Source organism: Ceratotherium simum, chromosome 1, assembly GCF_057802395.1.
Source record: "Ceratotherium simum simum isolate JZ-2026a chromosome 1, ASM5780239v1, whole genome shotgun sequence".
NCBI classification, from domain to species: Eukaryota; Metazoa; Chordata; class Mammalia; order Perissodactyla; family Rhinocerotidae; genus Ceratotherium; species Ceratotherium simum.
Window position 1 is genome coordinate 94,687,242 of NC_141900.1, and position 19,272 is coordinate 94,706,513.

The 19,272-nt window shown below is 47.0% G+C and overlaps 1 protein-coding gene across 3 annotated transcripts in view; it reads right to left on the reverse strand.

Moving 5' to 3' along the window:
• HIPK2 (homeodomain interacting protein kinase 2) overlaps nucleotides 1–19,272 on the reverse strand; it is a 178,338-nt gene that overhangs the window by 41,327 nt on the left and 117,739 nt on the right. For all 3 annotated transcript variants that reach the window (XM_004430699.3, XM_087431656.1, XM_004430698.3), the window contains 4 exons: nucleotides 8,174–8,297; nucleotides 7,753–7,872; nucleotides 5,613–5,699; nucleotides 3,592–3,776 (listed from right to left, as the gene is read on the reverse strand). In XM_004430699.3, coding sequence (XP_004430756.1) covers nucleotides 3,592–3,776; nucleotides 5,613–5,699; nucleotides 7,753–7,872; nucleotides 8,174–8,297 — 516 coding nt within the window. The remainder of the gene's footprint in view (nucleotides 1–3,591; nucleotides 3,777–5,612; nucleotides 5,700–7,752; nucleotides 7,873–8,173; nucleotides 8,298–19,272) is intronic.

Here is a 19,272-nt window from a genome sequence, read left to right on the forward strand (position 1 = left end):
TGGGTTAATTCCATGAGAATGGTTTTTAACGAATGTGTGTGCTAGAATCCCAGTATGGAGAAATGAGTGAGGTCTCTTTTACCTATTAATCTAGATGTTGGGTCACCTCTAGCCCAGCCTCAAGGGTAGAAGTCTTCAGCAGGGCAGGCCTGGAAGATTCTTCTAGCCCTGGAGTTCTCACGGTCTTCCCAGCGAGTTCTAGGCACCTTTAGGGATTAGGCCTACTTTCTGGTAAGCCTATGTGTGCTCAAAGACCTGTCTTTCCTTCTGAGGCCCACTTTCTGAGTTCTAAATCACCAGTGATCCTCTTGGGTCCCACACCAAGTTCTGAATTTAAGCTGATGCTCATGGTCTCCATGCTCAGTCTTCACCAAGTACAGTGGAGCATTCTACTGCTGCTTCCTTACAGAACCCAGAGATGGACAGGCCTCTGAGGCCATTCAACCATGCCCCCAACTTTACGTGGGTGACTGTCTCACCGACTTAGTGCAGATGGCTAACGGAGGCCCTCTAGTGAGCACCCCTCTGTCTCCTATCCACAGCTATTTCTCAATCATCCCACTTCACCCATGAATATAAAAAGACTGACCTATGGGAGCCCTATCCAGTAAATTGCCAAGTCTGCTTTCCTTCTGTGGTACAGACTGACACCCCCTTGATGTCCCCCTACCACAACCAGAAACAGAAAAAATCCCATAACGAGATTTTGCAAGGGATGGGTCCAAGTTCCTTCTTTGTACTGGAGTTACAAACATGGCTCTAAGTTAAAGACACATTGTCTGGTTGTTACAATGCGATTTGACTTGCTTAACATCAACTGATAAGGAACAGAACTAAAATAGAGGAAGCACCATTGGTGGTGGGTGCCACTCACTCATTTCTTGTATGCTGGTTAAGGTCAAATCCAGCCTTGAGACTTAGGCCCCATCTCAGTCTGGCCATGGCAGGGCCAACCGTGATCTGCAAATGTCTCTTATCCCCAGTCTCTTCTCAGGTATTCGCTTTTCCTTCTGATCCTAACTAAAATCTGGTGCTCTCATGAGCACACTGCTTCTCCCTGCAGACATCCAGAGATGTGACTATTCTTTCACATCCCACAAACCTCGGGGTTGAGAGGCTGAAGTGACATCCCTCATTATCCTCTGTAATGGGCTGAAATGTGTCGCCCAAAATTCATGTTCAAGTTCTAACCCCCAGTACTTCAGAATGTGACTGAATTTGGAGATGAATTTTACCTCTCTTTAAAGAGGTAAAATGAGGTCATTAGAGTGGGCCCTAATCCTATTCCTTATGAGGAGGAGGAAATTAGGACACACACATGTATAAAAGGAAGACCATGTTAAGACACAGGGAGGAGATGGCCATTTACAAGCCAAGGAGAGAGGCCTTAGAAGAAACTCTGTCAAACACCTTGATCTTGGACTTCTAGAAATGTAAGAAAATAAATTTCTGCTGTTTAAGCCACTCAGCCACTCAATGGTACTTTGTTACTGCAGCCTCCACAAACCAACACTCCCTCCCATTCTCTTGCCACCGATGGCCTTTTCTCTCCCCCTCATTCACTGAGGCCTGTGCCACTGGCTCAGTTCTCCACTTTAACCCATTCCCTGCCCGCCTAGGGAGACTTTGGAGGTCACACTGATTACCTGTCAGTCAACCTGGCTTCTCAGTTCCTTCTCATCTCCAGTGACCTGCTGTCAATTCTAGCCACCCATTCCCTGGACTGTCAAACTGGAAACTGCTCCACTTCCCTAAACCACAAATTCAAGCACCCCATCCCCCAGCCACATTTTCATGGATCTGGCTCATTCGACTACTACGAAAATAACCAATCTTTGAGTTGATCACACCATTCAGTCTCTTTGGACCCCTCCTATCTTCACTTCCTTTCCCTTTCAGCTAAGCCTCCAACAGCTGCCATTTTGGATTACCATCACTCTATTGCCAACATCATAAGTCTGTCAGTCTGTCTCTTTCTTTTAGCAGCCTTGCAAAACTCCAACCTGGATAAAGCCAACTTCACCTGGGGAGTTCAGTTACACCCTAAACTATTCACGTCCAACCACTATGCTCAACAATTCTACTGTATTTCTCTGTTCAATTTGCTCTGCCACCTTTTGCTCCAACTACCTAAACTTTTCTACCCTTCTTAAACCACCAACCACCTTGCTCTCAACAAGAGGAGACAGAAGCTGTCTGAAGAACTCCCTCAACTTTCCGCCGCTAAACCAGCACGCCTGCCAACATCCGCGTGCCCCTCTTCCATCCACCCTTCCCTGACGCTGGCCTATTCCTCCACCTGTGCTCCCAATCACAGCCCCTCTTGCTGTCTCAGGAATCGTATCTTCTGAGCATCTTTTATCTTTACTCTCTCTCTCACTTGTTGCCAGACACTTCCCATCAGCATTTTAAATTGCTCAAGCCTCTTCCCTGTTAAAATCTCCCTTGGGCCCTCCCTCATCACCCTTCAATTTCTTCTCCTCTTTCACAGCCTCCCTTCTCAAAAGGCTACTATCCATTTCTTCACCTCTCCCTCATTCTTCCAACCGGCTCAACTGGTTTCTTCTACCATTCACTGAAACGGCTCTCACTAAGTTACCAAAAACTCCCAAGTTGCCAGATCTGGTGGGCATTTTTTCCAGGCTCATTTGACATGATGGTGCAGCAGTGGAGAGACCTTTGTTAAACACAACTCTAACCAGCCATTCCCTTGCTTAAAAGTCCTCTAATGACTTCCCATCACTTAGGATGAAGACCACAATCCTTACCACAGAAGGCCTGTCCCCAGCTCATCCTGGGGCCTCATCTCTCCCACTGCCCGGGCTGCTGTCTCCACACAGCAAGGCCCTTTCTGCTCTCGCGGGCCTCTTCACCAGTTATCTCTCCCTCCTCCTTCAGTGGTCACTTCCTCAGGGTCTTCCCTGCCCTGCCCCAAGAGAGCGTGGCTCCCTTGTTACCTGCTCGAGGCTCCCTTGTTACCTGCTCTCTTCGCACCCTGTACTTTCCCTGATAACAGCCTGGTTAGTTGACTGTCACTTGTTTAGGACTCTTCTCGCTCCTACTGACCGTAAGCTCCAGTGGGCAGGGGCCGCACCTACTTTGCTCCCCACTGACCCCAGCACCTGGCACGGCACACAGCACGCTGAATGAATGAATGAATGAACGAACCCCAATCCAAACTAGACCCGGTCCACTCTGGAAGGGTTCTGGTAGTGACCTGTGGCACTACAAGTGGCTTTGCTTCATGGACGCTGCCATTCTGAGCACCTCCCTTCACGCACAGACCCCCAGAGTCCGGCCCCCCAGCCTTGCGCTCTCCCATGCTCCACCGTTGCCTCTTTTGTGGTGTAAAGCAAACTGAGACCCAGGGTCCCAATCTGGCTGCCACCTGTTTTTATAAATAATGTTTCATTGGAACGCAGCCTCCCTCATTTCTTTGTGTACTGTCTACGGCTGCTTTTAGCTATAACGGCAGAGCTGAGTGGCTGCGACAGAGACTGCATGGCTGCAAAGCATAAAATATTTACTATCTGGGGCTTTAAAGAAAAAGTTCATTGACCCCTGGTATAAAGCATCGAGTGGGACACCTACTGTGTACTATGGGGAAAATCGAGTAAGTGTGTCATGGTGACAAAGGGGTGGTTCAGGGTTTCGATCGGAGTGATTCTCTTATCAGCATCTATGGTCAGCATCTTCTTTAACAGGTCGATGAACTCCCGCCGGTCTGCCTTCTCTACCAACATGTCACTCCCTTCCAAATCCGTTGTCATGTTCACCTGGAAGCAAGTAGGGACAGGTTACCAAGACCCCACTGTGCCTCCCCTCTCCCCGACTTCCCTTATTCTCCGCTCTGCAACTGCACCCTAATCTCTCAATCTCCCCCTCCCAATGCCCAGAAGGCTGTGTCTGCCCCGCTGAAGGCACTGCCACATTATTACTCCCCACAGGATGCGGCTGTTCTCTCTGCAGGAAAGGCAGAGAGGAGGCCAGGCATGGGGAAGGGAGAGGGCCGCTGCTGGGACCTGCAAATATGTCTAGGGGACAGGACACACACTGCTCCCGCTTTAATCAGTTACGTTGAAATGCACCTCACATCACACCTCATTGAAAACCACCACAAGAAGAAAAGAGTTCTGCAGGTTGGCTGTACAACAATATGAGTGTACTTAATACTACTGAACTGCACACTTAAAAATGGTTAAAATGGCAATTTTATGCCACGTGCATTTTACCACAATTAAAAAAAAATAACCACAATCAAGCAGTAGAAAATAAGAGGCAAAAATGTTTATTTATTTAACCTGCAGAGGGAAATGTAGAGGCCTTAGTGCCCTCTTCCTGCATCTACCATTTATCAGTCTTGTAGCCCCCAGAGTCAGGGCCAGAGGTATTTAATCCCTGTGTTCACTGGGGTCACCTCGAGCCAAGATAAGCAGGATATCTGAACACAGGATTTTCCTTCCAAGAGCAAGACTATACCAGGATAGCCTTTAAAAGACTTGTTTTGTGGTGCTTTCTATATTTTCCAAGACATGCTCTGGAAAGCAATTTCAGTTTTCTCAGACAATCCAAGCTTCTAATCAACTGACAAGACTGACAAGTATACTTTACTCAGAATCATGATTTTTGGTTACACTCATCTACAGGAAGAGGTGTGCTAAGTGTTTATTGGCCTATGGGTTTATTTCTCATTGCTTTCAAGAAAAACTCACTCTGGGTTGCCCTGATTTAGACTAGTTTTTACACTGAAAATAGTTGAAGTTCTAGAATTTTCTCTGGGCACAAAGGTAAAAGTCTGTGGCCCCCTAGTGAGCTGAGAGAGACTGTGTGCAGTGGGTTGAATTGTGTCTCCGCAAAAGATATGTTTCAGTCCTAATCCCTAATACCTATGAATGTGACCTTATTTGGAAACAGCATCTTTGCAGATGTAAAACGAGGTCATACTGGAGTAGGATGGGCTCTAAATCCAGTGTCTGGTGTCTTCATAAGAGAAAGAAGAGGGAGATTTGGACAAAGAGGCAAGAGGAAACACAGGGCTAAAGGCCATGTGAAGAAGGGGGTAGAGATTGGGGGATGCAGAGACAAGTCAATGAACACTGAGGATTGCCAGGGGCTACAGAAGCTAGGAGAGAGGCACAGTTTCTTCCAGGCGCCTTCAGAGGGAGCATGGCCCTGTTGGTACTTTAATTTTGAACTTCTAGCCTACAGAACTGTGAGAGAATAAATGTCTGTGGTCTTAAGTCACCCAGTTTGTGGTACCTTGTTACGGCAGCCCTAGGGAACTAACATACTAAATCGTGGGCATTAAACTCAAATGTCCTAACGGGTTTGAATTCTTCTCATGAAAACATCAGTAAGACAGGCCAGTACTATTTTACAAATGGCAACCAAGAAATGGAAGCCATTTTTAAAGAGCTGGTGTAAGGTTTTAAAAATGTTTCACAAACCAAATGGTATTCTTACTAAGGCTGGTATATTATTGTTTAAGGCTGAGGTCAACCACTGTGGTTGAGTAACATGGATTTCTACCCCATCCTATATTACTGTTGCAGAAGTCTTGCTGTGCTTGGTTGTTAAACGGCTAACATTGCATACTCACCCACAGAGCTTACCTGGGCCATATCATCTAAACAGTTGAAAATGTACTTCCTTGCTTCTTTTGACTTAATGCCCGTCTCTGCTTCATGGTCATCTGGTGTCTGGTCAAGAGAGGCAAAAGCTGATTGGTAATGTGAATTATTTTCTAGTCACTGTGACTCAAGCCCTCAAGCTTCTGCTTCTCACGCAGACTTTTTTCCCACCTTTCAGAGAAGGAAACTTTGATTCTTCCTAAAGTGACCTGCACACTAATTACTTTCTCTCTTCAACCTCCACACTAACTCATCCCTCTTTCCTCCTTCCATCCTTCCCACGAACACCTATTGGGGGCCTCCTCTGAGTCAGGTCCAGAGGATTTTAAGATGAGTAAGATATGCCACATCCCTGATAACCCTACATTCTTCCCTAAGTTTAAGGGATAAGGTAAGATTCCCTATGTGGAAAAGCAGAAGCCCTTTTCCACACGTTTTAAAATTTTAATTTAATTTTACTTAACAAACCCTTATATATAGCTCTCACTATGTGCCAGCACTATTCTAGAGCACATGAACTCATTGAATACCCTTCACAACCATGTTGGGTAGGATGATTAACACCCCATTTTCCAGAGGGAGAAATAGGAATGGAAAGCTTAAAGAGCTTGCCACAGTCACATGGCCAATGAGGGGCCGCGGATTCTGGGCCGTCCCTCTGCCTGGGCCTGGGCTCACACATCGGTTCCCACTTTGGCCTTGGTCTCGGAAGCTGCTGTTTCCAATTACCATGGGTTTTAGGACTCATCCATGATCACAGGTGATTGATCCCCCAAATCTCACTCAAGGACAGCAAGCATGTCTGGAGCTGCTACGATCCAGGCTTTGACCCCAGGAGCAGCTGGACAAGTAGGACTGAGGCTCTTAACTGAGACACAGAAGTGAACCCTGCCTGGCCCGGCCTGACCCGCCTCCCGGGACTCTGTTACTGGACCTGACCTTGAGCCTCTCACCCTCACAGCTGCCAAACACCAGCCCCTCCCATCCACAGCCTAAGAGTGCTTGCTTAGCTCCCAAATCGCTTTTCTAAATCTCTTACGACTATTGGCCACACATTATCTTTAAATCATATTAGAATGTGGCTGTGGTTTCTGTCAAAAAAACACCCACCCACTCTCTTGCAAAAAAAGAAACACCTAAAATGGACATAAAACATACTTGAGGCTTGCATTATTTTCTCCTTCCCAGGAAAATACATTAATTTTAATTACTAGGCACAGATCGAAGAGAAAGCAAAATATGTTTCCGTTAAATAAAACCACCCGACTCTCTGCTGTGCAATGATGTGCGACACCGCCTGCCGGCTGGGACCTTCAGACTCCTCCCCCGCCTTGGGATGCCACTGTTGCTCAGGTGTTTCCTTTGCCTGGAGGGCCAAGCTCAAATGCTCTTCCAGGACTCTCTGCCACAGGCAGTATGAAAGACTCCCTCCTCTTGGCTCCCACTCTCTGTTCCTACCAGGAACAGGGCACTGCTACGGGGAGTGCCACGCGTGTTCAGTCTCCCTCTGGACTGGGAGATCCTTGAGGGCAGGGGTGGTTCGTTTCTCTCTCTAGCACAAACCAGACAAGTCATCAGGGTTTACTGGATGAAATCCCGGGAGTTTAACAATCAGAGCTTGGGACTCGTGCTTTGCAGGCGGCAGCAGGCCAAGCAAAGCAGTGTTTTTGCACATGCAAATTCATCCATACCTCCCACCTGTCAACAATAGTCGCCCTCCCACCCCCCATGTTGCTATCTGAATCAAGGTGAGATCAGGATCAACGTGCTGATGTCAAAAGCTCCCCACTGGGCCGGCCCTGTGGCTTGGTGGTTAAGTGCGCGCGCTGCGATGCTGGTGGCCCGGGTTCGGATCCCGGGTGCGCATCGAGGCACCACTTCTCCCTCCATCCTGAGGCCGAGTCCCACATACAGCAACTAGAAGGATGTGCAGCTATGACATACAACTATCTACTGTGGCTTTGGGGGGAAAACATAAAAAAATAAATAAAAATCTAGAAGGATCACAGAAAAATGAGGATTTAAAAAAAAAAAAAAAAAAAAAGCTCCCCACTAATCGGACAGTGCCCTTCCTCCCTCACCTCCCAGGCGCTGGTGAGAATGGAGGGCACGCTCTTCCTACCTTCAGCCTCCACAAAGGATATGGCGAGTCTGTGTCACGGTTGAAAAACCTAGTTGTCTTTGTCCCTGCGCTTAATAAATATTCAGCTGGCAAACCCTGTGTTTGTGAAATATACCGAATCTGCAAGAAAAGATGAGAATGAAGTCAGGGCTTCTCCTGTCACTGTGCATATGGTATACTACTGGCGCTAGTGCCTTTGAGAAAAAGGACAATTTTATAGGGAAAGAAATAAGTAATCAAAGAAAAAGGGAAAAGAAAGAGGAAGAAAGAAAGAATCATGAGGTTAAGAGAAGCAAGGTTCGGGAGGCAACATAACACCCCATACCCCCATGCACATGTCATGTTGTAAATGAGGTGCTAACCCGGACAAAGAATGCATGCTTGCAGTGAGTACGTGAGTACCTGTGCCACCTCCACTTACCTGATCATACTCTGAAGCTCCTGGATACAGTGGCCAGCCCAGGAACAGCTCTGCAATGACACAGCCCAGGGACCACATATCAATTGCCTCACAAAATGGTAAACCAAGGATGATCTCAGGGGCCCTGAAAAGGAAGAATGGAAGAAATCATTAGCAATTTGGAAATGCAGGCAGCTTTCTCTATATGAATTCTACATCAAATCCTATCTTTCTAACCTAGGGTACCATTACTGACCCCTCTGAAGGGCCTGTGGTGCTTGCACTGTGCTTCAATGAGCCCTCCGTTCTTGGACTTGGTTCTCCCCATTAGCAGGGAGCCCGGTCAGATGGCTGGCTGAGATGAAGGTTGGTCCATGGCTCTAGAACAGACCTACTGGGAACCACATCTATTGGCTTCATTGCCATTACACTCCAACCAGATGAGCTAATAGCCACTTTAGAGGAACTTGGGAGTTATCTTTTATAGCTGAAAACCCAGGACACCAATCTTTAGAGAATGCCTGGCTTTTACAAAGGAATTCTGAAATATTGGTGTTCTATTTTCAGTAATATACAAAACAAGTTGTCTCCACCCAGAACAACAGGATTAAATCCCATATCTGTTCATGCCAATGATCCTTTTCTTTGGAGTTTGTATCACACTTTCCCAAGGAAACACTGTTTTTTTCATTAGCTTCTAAAAAGTTAAGTTCCTAAAAAGTTCTCGAATACACTTATAAGAACCCTGTTCATGAAAATAGCCTGGGTATCAATCAGAATTCCATTATAATCCCATCTCTGACTGTAGGAGTCATGTCCCTTCACACGAGAGACAAGGTTCCATGCTGGAGCTTCTGAAGGAAATCACCTAAACTCAAAAGGAAATTTCATATGTAGTTAGTAATCAAAACCAAAGAGACCACAGAGTGCATCTTCTTTTCTAAGAATTTGTCATAATTAGGTAGGGGTACGTTTTGGAGAAAACCAAGTTTGAAGTAGGAGATATGAACACAGCTTATGTTTTTAAAAAAATGTGGCTCAAGGCACCCTGCTGATAAAGAAATGCACTAACCCAACTTCTGTGTTCTCCGTAAATGTCCCAGTTGATTAAGCAATGCAAGAAGACGCCACTCTCCCACCTGCTTTCAGCAGCCTAGAGTGGGAGTGAAGGGAGCTGGGAGACTTTCCTGATCTAAGTTATCTTCACCCATCTAGCATGAGTGGAGGGAGGAGGCGTGTGATCCAAAACACCTCCCCTTGTCTCAGAGCTTCTAGCTGAACTTTTCCCTACTTAGAAAGCATCTCCCCAGCTTGCTGCTTTAAATTTGATCTACTGCAAATCTTTTTTCTCTATATAATAGTATCGAAAAAACAAAACAAACAAAAACCAAAATGTCTTGTTACAAAGTCTTCTGATTTTTCAGTCTCCAACTCCTTAGAGCTGGAGATTCAGCGCTGCTGCTGGGTGGTTCCAGAGCACCACCGTCATCGGTCTGGGCAGCAAGACATACCTTTCCTAAAATCCAAGACTGGGGCTTCCCAGGAGAGAGTTACCGCGGAGGGTGGGGGAGCAAGTTGCCTCGGCACTACTTACTGGGTCTTGCCTGTCCCTGTCCCCTCACTGCTGGGCATCTTCAGCAGCCAGTGCTCTGCCCGGCACTTTGCTCTCTCTTTGGTCTGTGTCTCCTCCAATCCTAGTTGCTGACCGTTCTGGTGGACACAGGAGGCTGCTCTTGCCCCCGGCCCTGATGACTGAGGAGGCCTGTGGTTGTCTTACGACATCACTGCTGGAGTGTCCTGTGTCATGGGGCCTTGGATCCCACAACTGGCCTAGGTCACTGTGTCCAGCGCTGCCCACACACATCAGGGCTTCCAGAGTCACCTGATGACTGTGTATAATTGATGAGATTATTGCAGGTTGCCTCTAGCAATGCAATCTCTCTAGAGATGATTCTGGTTTATTCAAAAAACCACATCTCTTGGAAAAGAAGGGAATATCTGAAGAGAACATTACAGAGAAAACAACACACCTTTATTACATGTGTCAGAACCTGCTTTTCCTTCTGATCTAGAGTCAGGTGTGTCCACCTGCCTCCTCTCATATGCAGACTCAGGCCTCTTCCTGGGAGAAGAGTTCTGGTCCTGGTTCCTGAGAAGCCCCCCTTTAGCAAGCTGCTGACTCAGGATCAAGCACCTCTGCACCTCTGTCCCCCTATTCCTGTGACCTGTACCTTTGCTCTTTGCAGCCTGGACACTCCAGTCTCCAGGTTGGGTTTTAGGAACAGGCTCATCTGGTTCCATGGGGACATCTCTGGACTTGACTATGGGCTGCCCTTCCTATCTGGTTAATCAACTGGTTCTCATGCCCCTACGCGGGCTGTTTGGAACCTCTGCAAACCCATTTCCCAGTTTCTGTTCCTTGATGATGTGCAAGGCAGAATCCAACAAATGAGGCCGTCTGTCACACAAAGGGCACTTCAGTGATGTTCTCTGGCAAGAAACACCAGACATGGGCTTCATCTACTGATGTTACATGAACAGGGCCTGTGAAAATTGCTCTTAGTCTATTTTCCATTAGAAAATGAAACGGCAGCCATTCATGATACCAGGATATGTACAGCAGAGTATTTTTCTTGCTGTGATCATAATGAACAAATGCTCAAGTGTCAGGCTAGATGGTTGGGAGATGAAACAGAAGGCACAGTCCTGTCCCTCTAAAGCATACGTGACAACTGAAGTTGATTATGAAACGTACACAACACAAACACACAGATACCAAAGTAGAGCTAATTTAAGGACACGAACATGCTCTAGCACCTCCCATTTAAAAAAATAAAGCAGAACACAAGAATAAAACCAAACCCAAAACAAGATCAAGCCTTTCCTTAATCCCCTCAACTCCCTGCAGCTGCTGCCCTGTTTCTCTGCTCTTCCTCAGAGGCCAAATCTCTGAAGAGGAACCTCCGGCAGTTTCCACCACTTTGCCTCCCATCACCTTCTCACCCTCCTCTGACTGGACTCCTACCCTCTGCTCCACTCAAGTGCTACGTTTGTCAAGAGCAGCAGTGACCACGTCGTCATATCCACTGGTCAGTGTCTCAGCTCTGTGACCCAAGAGCTTTTCACTCATTTCTTTCACACAGTTGCCCATCCCCTCCTGCTTTGAAACACTGAGTCTTGGTTTTCACGACACCATACACTCCCATATTTGTCCTGCCTCTCAGCTTGTGGCTTGTCCGTTTCCTTGGCTGGCTTGTCTTCTTCCAACTGCTACATGATGGCAAAGTCCTAGGACCCTTCTCTCCTCTCTTTCCATCACTGTTCTAGGTAAGTGTTATGGGTTTAATTGTGTTCCCCAAAAAGATACGTTGCAGTCTTAATCCCTGGTACCTCAGCATGTCACCTTATTTGGGAATGGGGTTGTTGCAGGTGTAATTAGTTCAAATGAGGTCATACCAGAGTAGGGTGGGCCTTTAATCTAGTATGACTGGTGTCCTTATAAGAAGAGGGAAATCTGGACACAGATACAGAGGGAAGAAGACCGTTGGAAGACAGAGGCAGATACTGGAGTTATGCTGCCACAAGCCAAGGAACACTTGGAGCCACCAGAAGCTAGAGGAGGCAAGGAAGGATCCTCTCTTAGAGGCTTCAGAGGAAGCATGGGCCTGCCATCACCGTGATTCTAGACTTCTGGTCTCCAAACTGAGAGAATAAATATCTGTTGTTCTAAGCCACGCATTCTGTGGCACTTGTTTCTGCAGCCCTAGGAAACTGATATAGTAATCGTATCCACTCCCACAGTTTTAAATTATATTCCTATTTCCAAACGTCTATCCCCATCTTGGACTTCTCTCAGCTCCAGATCTATGTTCTGACGGCCTGACATCTCCAGTGGAATGTCTCACCGTCACATCCAACTTAGTATGTTTACAAGGGAACTCGTCTCCTCTACTCCCGCGCCCCCCGCCTCCCCAGTAAACATATTCCTCCCTCTGCCTCCTTGTTTCACTAAATGGAATTACCACCCCTATCCACCCCTCTTCCCCACCTGCAGCTACTCATGCTAGAAACCTGGGGATGACCTCTGATTCTTCTCTCTCCCTCATCCTCCCACCCCACCCATCAATATGGCCAGCTCTAAAGTTGATCTCAAATTGGCCCCTGATTCTCCACCTCCGCTGCCACCACTCTGGCCACCCTGGAGCGTCCCGTCTGGCCTTTCCACTTCATCTTCCCTACCTCCAATACCCTTTCCACATAGCTGCCAAAGTGAACAGGTCACACCTCCCTTTGCTTTAAGCCCTCAGAGGGTCCCCACTGCACTCAGAATGAAATCCAAATCCCTCCATGGCCCAGAGGGACCCCCACAGTCGGGACCCTGCCCAGCTCTCCACCGTCATTTCAACCCACTCTCCTGGCTCAATAAGCTCCAGTCCCATCAGGTTCCTTTCAATTTCCAGAATACCTAGGCTCCTTCTGGATCCAGAGCCTTCACGCAGTCTTGTTGCTTCTGCCTCGGATGCTCTCTCCGCTGGCTCTCAGATGGCTGCCTCCTTCTCATCCTTCAAAGCTCACCTAAATTGTCACCGCCACAGACAGGCCTCCCCTGACACCAGTTAGTCTCCATCTACAGTGCCATAAATGTCACTTTACAGCACTCTCCCAATAACCTGCTCACTGTCTGTCTCCCCCTGCTGAGTCCACGAGGGCAGCACAGTGCCTGGCATTTAGGAGCCACTCAATCAATAAGGATCTGTTGATTGAATAAACTTTTATTAAATATAAGAAAGTGCTAAAATATGTGATTCAGATGGAAAGTTCTAAGGCAGTGCAAACAAAGGAAAGTAGAAGGGGTAAATCTTCATGAAGGAATGGAAGCTTGGCATGAGGAGGCAGGATTTAGTGTGAGGAAGCAAGGCCTCCATATGGGTGGGAACCACAGGAGTGGAGGCCCAGAGATGGGCGTGAGCGTGCGGTCCACACCCACCTGTGCAAGGCACTGGTGCAGGGCTAGCACTGAGTGTCGGAGGACACCTATCTGTAGGCTGGTCACAAAAAGAATTACAGCAAAAAAGCCAGAGAGAGTAGCAGGGGGGTTGGAGGTGGCACCAGGATAAGGCAGGGACTGCAGGGCAAAGACCTCTGAGATTCAGGCCTCTAGAGCCCCTCTCTTCTTAATTCTCTCTTGAAGCCAGGACCCTGCTCAGCTCCCACTGCTACTAGCTCAAGCCAGTGGCTTCAATCCAGGCCTCTACTGTAACCCCCTACTGTCTCCTGCCTGTAATTTCAACCTTTTCCATTACACCCTGAAACTCTCCCTCATCCCTGAGGATGTGTCCTTCTCTCTGCACAAACGATACACTGACCATATTTCCGACACGGCCCGCCCCTCTCCCCTCCCTCCTTCCTTACTCAAACATATACTGCCCACTTTCTCTGTGCTGGTATACCAGGTGATGAAAATATAAACATGAAGAACCAGATTGGTCCAACAAATATTAATGGAGCACCTACTGTTCTAAAGACATGTTTGCATATCTGCTCCCTACCACACCTTCTGAAGGGCAGGGTCTGTGTCTCACTTATCCTTGATCCTCAGTCTGACACACGGTAAATGCTCCATAAATATCTGCTCAACACCTAGCCCATGAGCTCCTGGGTAAGGAACGCCTTTCTCTATCTGGCCCCTCAGCGATCCTTGGGGGTCTGGAGACCATTCTGCTGTGATCTTGCAGATGCCTGGTTCCCTCTTGCGCTAGTCCACAAGGCTCTGAGCTCCTGGAAGTTCAAAGTCAAATCTAAAATCTGGGGCCGGCCCTGTGGCTTGGTGGTTAAGTGCGCGCGCTGCAATGCTGGTGGCCCGGGTTCGGATCCCGGATGCGCATCGAGGCACCACTTCTCCGTTCATCCTGAGGCCGAGTCCCGCATACAGCAACTAGAAGGATGTGCAGCTACGACATACAACTATCCACTGGGGCTTTGGGGGGAAAAATAAAATAAATAAAATCTTTAAAAAAAAAAAAAATCTAAAATCTGTTTCTTTTTATTTAGTGCACCTGAAGCACGTTCGATGGTTGCTAAGGCAGGTCTGCTCTGCAGTGAAGAAGAAACCTTTCTCACCAATGGTTATTCTAAGCCAGAATTTGATTCAAGCTCCACTCATTCATCCACTGATTCGAATAATCAACTGCCATTTCCCAAGTGTCTACTATGTGCCTGGCACTGTGCTGGGTGCTAAAGATGGAAAAATAAACCAGACCCTATGGCTTCTCCCAGAGAGCATGATCTAGCTGGCAGCAATGGCATGCCAACACATGACGTGCCGAGCGTGTGCCCAGTATGCGAAGGAGGGACTAACTGGGGGAGGAAAGGCAAAGCAGGGCTTCCCAGAAGTATGAGCTGAGTCTCGGTAAGGGGACAGGGGAGGGTGGCCTCCAGGCACAGGGCAGGGTGAGTGCATGTCCCCCTCAGCCCCCATGTCTCTGCTGTATCTCCAGCGCCCAGCACAGTGCCTGGGGCATGGTGGATGCTCACTGCACATTTGTGGAAGGAATGAATCTTTCTGTTTCAACCCCACACCCACAGCAGGTACCAGTTTTCCCTGAAGCTGGCACCATCTCCTTGGCAACACCTCCTATGACAAGAGGCAGACTACCTGGCCTTTCTGTTTCAAAGTTTACATGCTTTTAAAAAAGTCACATTCTGGTTTCTTCCATGGGGGCTGTTTCTGATCTCAGTCTGGTCCCACAGCAGGTAGGACTGCTGGCTTGGGAAACAGCTTTCCTGTTGGGCTCAGAATGGCCTAGGTTCTGTTAATGACTCATCCCTCACTCACCACCTCACAGACTCATCTTACAGAGTCTCCTCATTGCTATTTTGGGACATCAAAAATACTTTAAACATACGTGAAGTGTCAGACAAAATTTGCACCTAAGAAAGAGAGGGATCATTCCTTTCCAACATTTCCAGAGCAAGACACTGAAAATTCTATTTTTCTATAGAAAGAGAATAAACAACTGTCATTTTCGACACATCAATTATTGAAACTTTGATATTGTGCTCCACTAGCTCTCCTTACAGCACACGCAGCTGACAAGGTACCCCCCAGAGCACGTCCAGATCATGTGGCCGTGCAGGGGCATGACTTCCAACAGAGATGCGGTGACCACACAAGTTGAGTGGGAATGACACACACTCGGGAGCCCTGTGCTCACGGGCAGAACTCAGTGCCGGCAGGTTCCAGCTGTACACCTACTTCCTGACGCTGGTCTGAGGATGAAATTAAACAGAGCATCATAGGAAGACCCAGCACAGGGCCTGGAGACAGCAGGCAACCAACAGATATTAAGTCACTTATCTATAATATCTCTAAGTCCATGTGACAGCAATTAAAGAAACAGAGCATCCCTTTTCCTCATTTTTAAAGCCCATTTTCCTCCTTGTAAGTTGAAACATTAGGAAAACTGTTTAAATACATTAAAGCACATACATTAAACATTTGTTTCATTTATTTATATAAAAAAGGTACAAAGATTAATATTAATGACCAAGTCCCTACCATGTAGCTTTAGAAAGAAAACTGCCTATCCACACCCCCCACCTCTTCCTTGCACAGGGACACACTGCCCTAACTCTGAATTCCCTTTCATGGTACAGTCTCTTGTTCACCCAACCTCCCCAGCCAAGTATAAGAGCAGAGTCAATGTCCGTCTCATCTACGCAGTCCCCTAATGAAGCAAGTGCAAGGTTCACAGCCACTCCCAACTTGGGCAATAAATTTGCAACACTAATCAGAGCACAGGAAGAACTGTGCATTTCTGGAAAAATGTTACTCAATTTCTCTGAGTTTTTATTTCACCATCTATAAAATGTGATTATTAATCTCGCTTTTCTTCTTGTCTCTACAGCAGCTTATGAAGATAAATTATGGTCAGTAGGATTATAAAGCAGTTTGCACTCCTTGGAAGCAAGACACTCTATTAGTCCATGGCATTTCATAATCACTGATATTATAAGGTGTACTCGAATTGAACTGCAGTGAAAAAGCCCGTTCCCACAAATATATGTAGATTGAAAGTAACCTCGGTATGGCTGGGGCAGAAGCAATCAAAATGTAAAATTGTATTTCAGATGGGTTGTTAAATCTTATGTTTCCACTGCAAAAATAAGGAGACTTGGAAATGCTGACATGAGCTCTGAGCCACTATTTGAGCTGGAGACCAGGAGTGGGAGACAAAGGATTACATCAAAGCAACACAGGACTTGAGAAATGGCAGCAGAAATCTGAGGACTAGGAGGAGGCTATTTTAGAGAAATTGGACCCAAAAGCCTAAGGGATCCGCACAGAAGACAACCTGAAGGGTGAGGGCTGTAGAGTACCTCGGGGCAGCCAAATGGAGACAGAATACAGCCTCTGACTGTGGGTGAGCTACTAGGAAAACAGGGAGCAGCATCCCTAAAAGATGGACTCATACCATGTCTGGGGGACCCAGGAAGGCCCAGTGGAGATCTAAATGTGATAGAGTCTGGCTAATCCATGGCCAGCCTGGGATTTTTGAAAAAGCACAGCTTCCTTGGCAAATAGGAGATATGAGAGAAATAGCTTTGTCTTTGACTAGGGTACTAGGTAGATGAGAAGAAGGACAAAGGGGCCCAGGGACAGAGCTCCGGGAATGAAACACAGGGTGAGGTTGGCCAGGAGCACATTCATTGTCTCAGTTTGCACTGAGCCAAGGTGATAAGGAGACTGTCCTTGTAATGGCCTAACCAAACACCATGCACCCTAAGATCTCTAGACATGCTCCACGGTAGAGTATTTTTGCCTTGAATAAGCTGAAGATGACATCGTGGTGGAGAGCTGCTGCAATGGAGCACGGCTTGGACTCCAAAAGGAGAGCTAGGAAAGACACCACACTCTGCCTGTGGGTGGTTCTAGCTTGATGTTACACATGCAGCCAAACTGTTCTACGTCAGGGGCCAGTGCTGATGTCCATATAACTGTGTGCTGATGAGGATCATTTCAAGACCCTCACTGGTGGTGATTCCGTCATAATTGAATATCTCCAGCTATGGCCAATAGAAATCTTCAAGACATCAGAACGAATCATCATATCCATATGGAAGGTTGATTAAATACAATCACAGTTTGGTCTAGATGCTGACATCATTCTCATGCCACACTTGGACAGTCTCCCAAAGGAAGCTGGCTTCCTTGATTCAACTGGCCATTTCCAGGATAGTGTTAGAATCAGAGTGGCAGATTTTTTGATTTGTATTGGCAATGAACATTTTGGCTCTGAATAAGATTTTCCTGGTGTACACTAAAAACAGATATAGACCCACCTGCCGTGCTGATCCTGGGTTCCCAGCACTGCTTCAAATCTGCAAAGTACAGTACCAAGATCTAACTCTCTTGCTTATATACCAGAAGAAAAGGTTAGATCTAGAACTTAACTGATTATAATCTCCAAAGGCTTCTAATGATGTTGGTATAAACTGGAAACCAGTTCTGAGATGTCCAGAGCATATTCTCATGCTAGCCTCTAAATGCCTTGTAAATCTCAACGAGAGACGTTCTGAGAAAGAACCAGCTTGGCCCCTACAATGGGTCATTTCAAAGATACTCACACACCCCGTAATTCTACAATTCCTTACCCTCTTGACATGCGTTGTGCCTACTTTACCCGTCCCCAGCCTGGTGGCCCTGTACCTCCCAGTCTGGTCTCTGGTGCCTTTACCACGAAGCCAAGGGTTGCTGGAGAAAGCCTAGTCTTGCTTCCCACCACCCTATAGGACTATAATATTACCAGGCTCTATGCTCATACTTTTTGCCAAAGTTCATGCTGAATAAATGTCTGTAGATGCATCCGTCAGCCAGGGAAATGGAATCACAGGTGTCTGCATGTATCTACATATACCGATTCTTTTTACACATCTACTGCTCCAGCTTCTTTTTTAAAGTTTTCCTTAATCTTTATTTTTTTTTTAATTATGAAAGGTAACATACAAAGAAGTGCACAAAACAAAAACGTACAGCCTAATGACTTACCAGAAAGCAGGGACCAGTGTCACTACCAGCCAGGTGAAAAACACAACGTGGTCGGCATCACAAAACCCTTCTCATATTCCCCCCCTTACACCATCCCTTCTCCGCACACGTGGTGACACGCAGCCTGCATGGGTGTGTGTGTGCATCGGTGGCATGGACCCCAAGCCTCAGCTGGGCTCTGCGCCCTCTGCCCAGATGCAGGCTCCTGAACAGGCGGGCTAGATGGGAGTTCCAGCTCAAATTGAGAGGGGCTTGGCACAACGGCCTGGAGCTGGGAAAATGACCCAGTAGCTGAGAGAGAAAGGAGACAAAACCGAAGACATTCTTTTTAGTTCCTTTTGTTGATTGCTTTTCTTCTGCTTTGTTGTTAGTCTGCTGACTGAAACTGAGGGTTGGAACTGTGCATTTAGAGCTTCCCTGGGAAGCCTGCCGATACCAGAAAGGACAAATCCAAGTCACACTGTCACCTTTCAGTTTCCTGGGGCCACTCCTCTTTTCTCCGCACTGGGAGGGCATTTGGAATTTCAATTCCCGTGGATCAACTGCAAATGCAGCCCCTTCCCTTTACTCAGAGTGGTCATTCCCTTTATTCAGAGTGGTCATACGTTACCCACCAACAGAGTGACAATGAGACATCAGGCCGGGGAAAAGGCTGGCCTCTCCCACCTAACTGATTAATTCCAGGCTCACCCTTGACCCCGGATGAAAGCACACTAAGATAGTATTACTGACTTACTTGCAACTTCATTGATTTAAATGTGAAACTTCTCATCGGTTAACATTTAGCTTTGACTGGCTCATAGTGAGTACTCAAAAACTTTGTTGGATGAATGAATGAACCGAGAGGCTGAGGAATCATGCTACTTTCCTGTCAGGGTCCCCAGGCCAGCACTGGAGAGGGCTTGGAGTTCCCAACTGTTAGCAAAGATGAGGCTCATCCTTGGAGAATTCCCTGGAGAATCAGCGCCATCTGCTTATGTGGCTTGTGGGACTGAATTGTGAGGCATTCATTATGGCTGATGGCCTGGGATAAGAGAGACAGGGACTAAAGATGGAAACCTTCTCCTTCTTT